General features: G+C 33.4%; 1 protein-coding gene across 1 annotated transcript; it reads right to left on the bottom strand.

The window, feature by feature from the left end:
- Positions 1-1,857: 1,857 nt before the first annotated feature.
- LOC139900123 (secreted RxLR effector protein 161-like) lies at positions 1,858-2,616 on the bottom strand. The gene is made up of 2 exons (XM_071882922.1): positions 2,070-2,616; positions 1,858-2,024 (listed from the first exon to the last, which is right to left on the bottom strand). Exons 1-2 carry the CDS (start codon positions 2,614-2,616, stop codon positions 1,858-1,860), a joined length of 714 nt encoding a protein of 237 aa, XP_071739023.1.
- Between the last annotated feature and the right edge of the window lie 1,023 nt (positions 2,617-3,639).

Raw genomic sequence — 3,639 nt, 5'->3', positions numbered from 1 at the left:
ATTGAACGATTGCTCGTTCGGTTTGTTTTGTTTTGTTTTTTTTTTTTTTTTTTTTTTTTTTTTTTTTTTTTGATCGTGTGTTTTTAGGCATTTTGATTGATTAATTGTTGGATGAAAGTGTTTCGATGAAAGTGTTTGGAGTGTAGAATTGTTAGGAGTGTTGTGTGTGTTGGGAATGTTAGGAATGTATGTAAATATATAGTGTAAATGAGGTGATAAAAAAATATATAAAAAAAAATAATTTGAATACCACCAACATAGCCGTTGGTGGTTAGGAATAACGGTCCCCAAATTTGAAAAACAACATGCTATTTACGCCCTCATTTATGCTATACGATTATATACACCAGGGCGACGAGCAGCAGGGCGGAGGGAATGCTAATGGCGCCCTCGAGGGCGGATTCCGGTGACACCTCCGAGAACGTGCTGTTGGGAATGGTCTGATGTATGCAATATGGATGTAGGGTCATGAATACCTTGTTTGGATTGAGTTTACGAAACACAAAGTCGTAGGATCGAATTAGAATAAGATTAATGATATCAAACCGTCATTAACATTACCATTACCATTGAGAAATTCTACATTTACATACATCTTACATACAAAAGTTTACATGCTGACATGGAGATCCAACTTGGCATTACAACTCATCAATTGACCTAACCAACTCACTATCATAAACTAACCCATTTAACTCAAGTTAAATTAAATAATTTATTCTTATTAATTATATTCACTTTTTTGTTTCCAAAAACAGATAATCACTAACAAATTAAGAGAAATCTGTTAGGTAACATCATGTAATGTGATCCGATCTTCTTCATCATTATCGTAACTGCTCTTCAGTCTTCACATATGTTTATAGGTCTATGCTTTCATTATCAGTAAAACAAAACAGTTACAGTTACGTTTGAAATTGATGTCACTAAGTTATTTTAATTTCTCAGTGGGTTTTAACAGACATGAATACATGTTTCAGGAAATAATGAGAAGCATTCATATTGTATTTGCTATTTTTTCTTTTTTCAAAAGACAAATAATTTTATTTGTGAAAATTAAATGGATTACATTCAATCCACGTGATGAACTCTATAGTAATCTCCTCCTGAAATCTCTAAGGTGATCGATAAAATGAAACTTGGTGAATATAAGTTACATCGTCAATTACATGAACAGATCGTCAAATGTCATATTTGGAGCATTAAAAGCTACATTTAGGGAGTTGACTTGTGATGATTGTTGAATTTGGATGCCTAAGTGTTGAAATTGTGGTGATACTGGTGAAACATAAGGTCGGTTAACGATGGATATTGTGGTTGTTGAATAGGATAACTTGGAATAAAACCACCACAATGATTTGGAGAGTTAGCATGCCCAGTATGATTTATGTGTACCTGATGATAGGTAGTCGTCATCATCATCACGTAAAGACAAATATGACGATTGATTTATATGTATTAAGATGATTCTAACGAGTAGCAGACTAGCGACGAGCGATTAATTTGGATGGTTCTAATAAAGAAGAAAAATATGTGAAGAGCGGTTACGATAATGATGAAGAAGATTAGAACACGTGATGATACTAGCATATTTCTCTAAAATAACTAAAGGCTTGTTGTAAATGGAAGTTTAGTAAACAAATTAAAATATGAAACAAGCAACTGAAAACAAAATGTGTATTCGATTGATTTTTTTATGAATCACATGCATTGGTTTAAATACAAACAAAAAGGTAAAGAACATTAAATGCTAGATTTAAAAGAGATATCCTACAATCTCTATATTAAATGCAAGATATCTATAATTTGGAAATATCCCATAAATCAAGGGATTATAATATCCCATAAATCAAGGGATTATGTTGCACTAATTTTAACACTCCCCCTTAGTGCAAAGTCTCGATCAAAAATCCCCAACGCTTCTCGAAATTCCATGAACTTAGTTTTCATTAGAGCTTTAGTAAAGATGTCGGCTACTTGAGCATTTGTCCTTACGTTTGCTAGCTCGATCTCCCCGCTAAGAACTTTTTCACAAATAAAATGATATCTCATTTATATATGCTTAGTACGGGCATGAAACACAGGATTCGAAGCAAGCTTGATTGCACTTTCGTTGTCACATTTCAATTTGACAACATAATCTACTTTTTCAAGTATGTCACCAATCATTCTTCTTAACCAAATACATTCTTGAGCCGCCATTATTGCAGCTATGTATTCTGCTTCCGTGCTAGACAAAGCAACAACATCTTGCTTCTTGCTACACCATGAAATAACAGCGGAACCCATGTTAAAACAGTAACCCGAAGTTGAATGGCGATCATTTACATCTCCCATCCAATCTGCATCCACGAAACCTTTTAACAAAACATTAACACACTTCTTATACCACAAGCCATGGCCTATTGATCCTTTCACATAACGAATGATCCTTTTTGCTACATCAAGATGAACATTAGTTGGACATTGCATAAATTGTGAAACAATGCCAACCGAGTAAGCAATTTCCGGCATTGTGATGGTTAGATAGATCAAACTTCCAATCATTTGTCGGAACAACTTCACATCCTTGAGCTCTTTTCTTTGATCTTTCTTCATTTTGAGGTTTGGTTCCATTGGAGTAGTCATAGGCTTTGACTCCCCCATGTTGAAACGTTCCAAGAGACTTCTTGCATAACCCCTTTGAGAGATAAAGTATCCGTTTTCTAATTTATCAACTTTCAAGCCAAGAAAACATCCAATCTCCTCCAGATTCTTCATTTCAAAACGAACCGAAAGATCATCACTTAAACGAGAGATTTTTGAAATGTCCCGTTCATATTGATTATAAACGTTCCATATTAATTGATTTCGTCGCGAGGTTTTAACCTCTATATGAGAAGTTTTTCAAAGACTGCATTCATTTTTAAAACAACCATAACCTTTATTTTATCGATAAAGGTTTAAAAGCATTACGTAGATTATCAAATAATGATAATCTAAAATATACCGTTTACACACGACCATTACATAATGGTTTACAATAAAAATATATTACATCAAAAATAAGTTTCTTGAATGTAGTTTTTACATAATATCATACAAGCATGGACTCCAAATCTTGTCCTTATTTTAGTATGCAACAGCGGAAGCTCTTAATAATCACCTGAGAATAAACATGCTTAAAACGTCAACAAAAATGTTGGTGAGTTATAGGTTTAACCTATATATTATCAAATCATAATAATAGACCACAAGATTTCATATTTCAATATACATCCCATACATAGAGATAAAAATCATTCATATGGTGAACACCTGGTAACCGACATTAACAAGAAGCATATATAAGAATATCCCCATCATTCCGGGACACCCTTCGGATATGATATAAATTTCGAAGTACTAAAGCATCCGGTACTTTGGATGGGGTTTGTTAGGCCCAATAGATCTATCTTTAGGATTCGCGTCAATTAGGGTGTCTGTTCCCTAATTCTTAGATTACCAGACTTAATAAAAAGGGGCATATTCGATTTTGATAATTCAACCATAGAATGTAGTTTCACGTACTTGTGTCTATTTTGTAAATCATTTATAAAACCTGCATGTATTCTCATCCCAAAAATATTAGATTTTAAAAGTGGGACTATAACTCACTTT

This window comes from Rutidosis leptorrhynchoides, chromosome 3, assembly GCF_046630445.1.
Source record: "Rutidosis leptorrhynchoides isolate AG116_Rl617_1_P2 chromosome 3, CSIRO_AGI_Rlap_v1, whole genome shotgun sequence".
In the NCBI taxonomy this organism is placed as follows: Eukaryota; Viridiplantae; Streptophyta; class Magnoliopsida; order Asterales; family Asteraceae; genus Rutidosis; species Rutidosis leptorrhynchoides.
Note: the sequence above shows the minus strand (reverse complement) of the source record. Positions and strands in the feature narration are given on the sequence as shown.

What these genes read in the sequence shown, in the direction of transcription:
- LOC139900123 (XM_071882922.1), bottom strand. Translation starts at nt 2,616, where the DNA reads ATGGAACCAAACCTCAAAATGAAGAAAGATCAAAGAAAAGAGCTCAAG. An exon ending in GAATCCTGTGTTTCATGCCC is followed by an intron (nt 2,025 to 2,069) that starts GTACTAAGCATA and finishes TTTGTGAAAAAG; the next exon opens with TTCTTAGCGGGGAGATCGAG.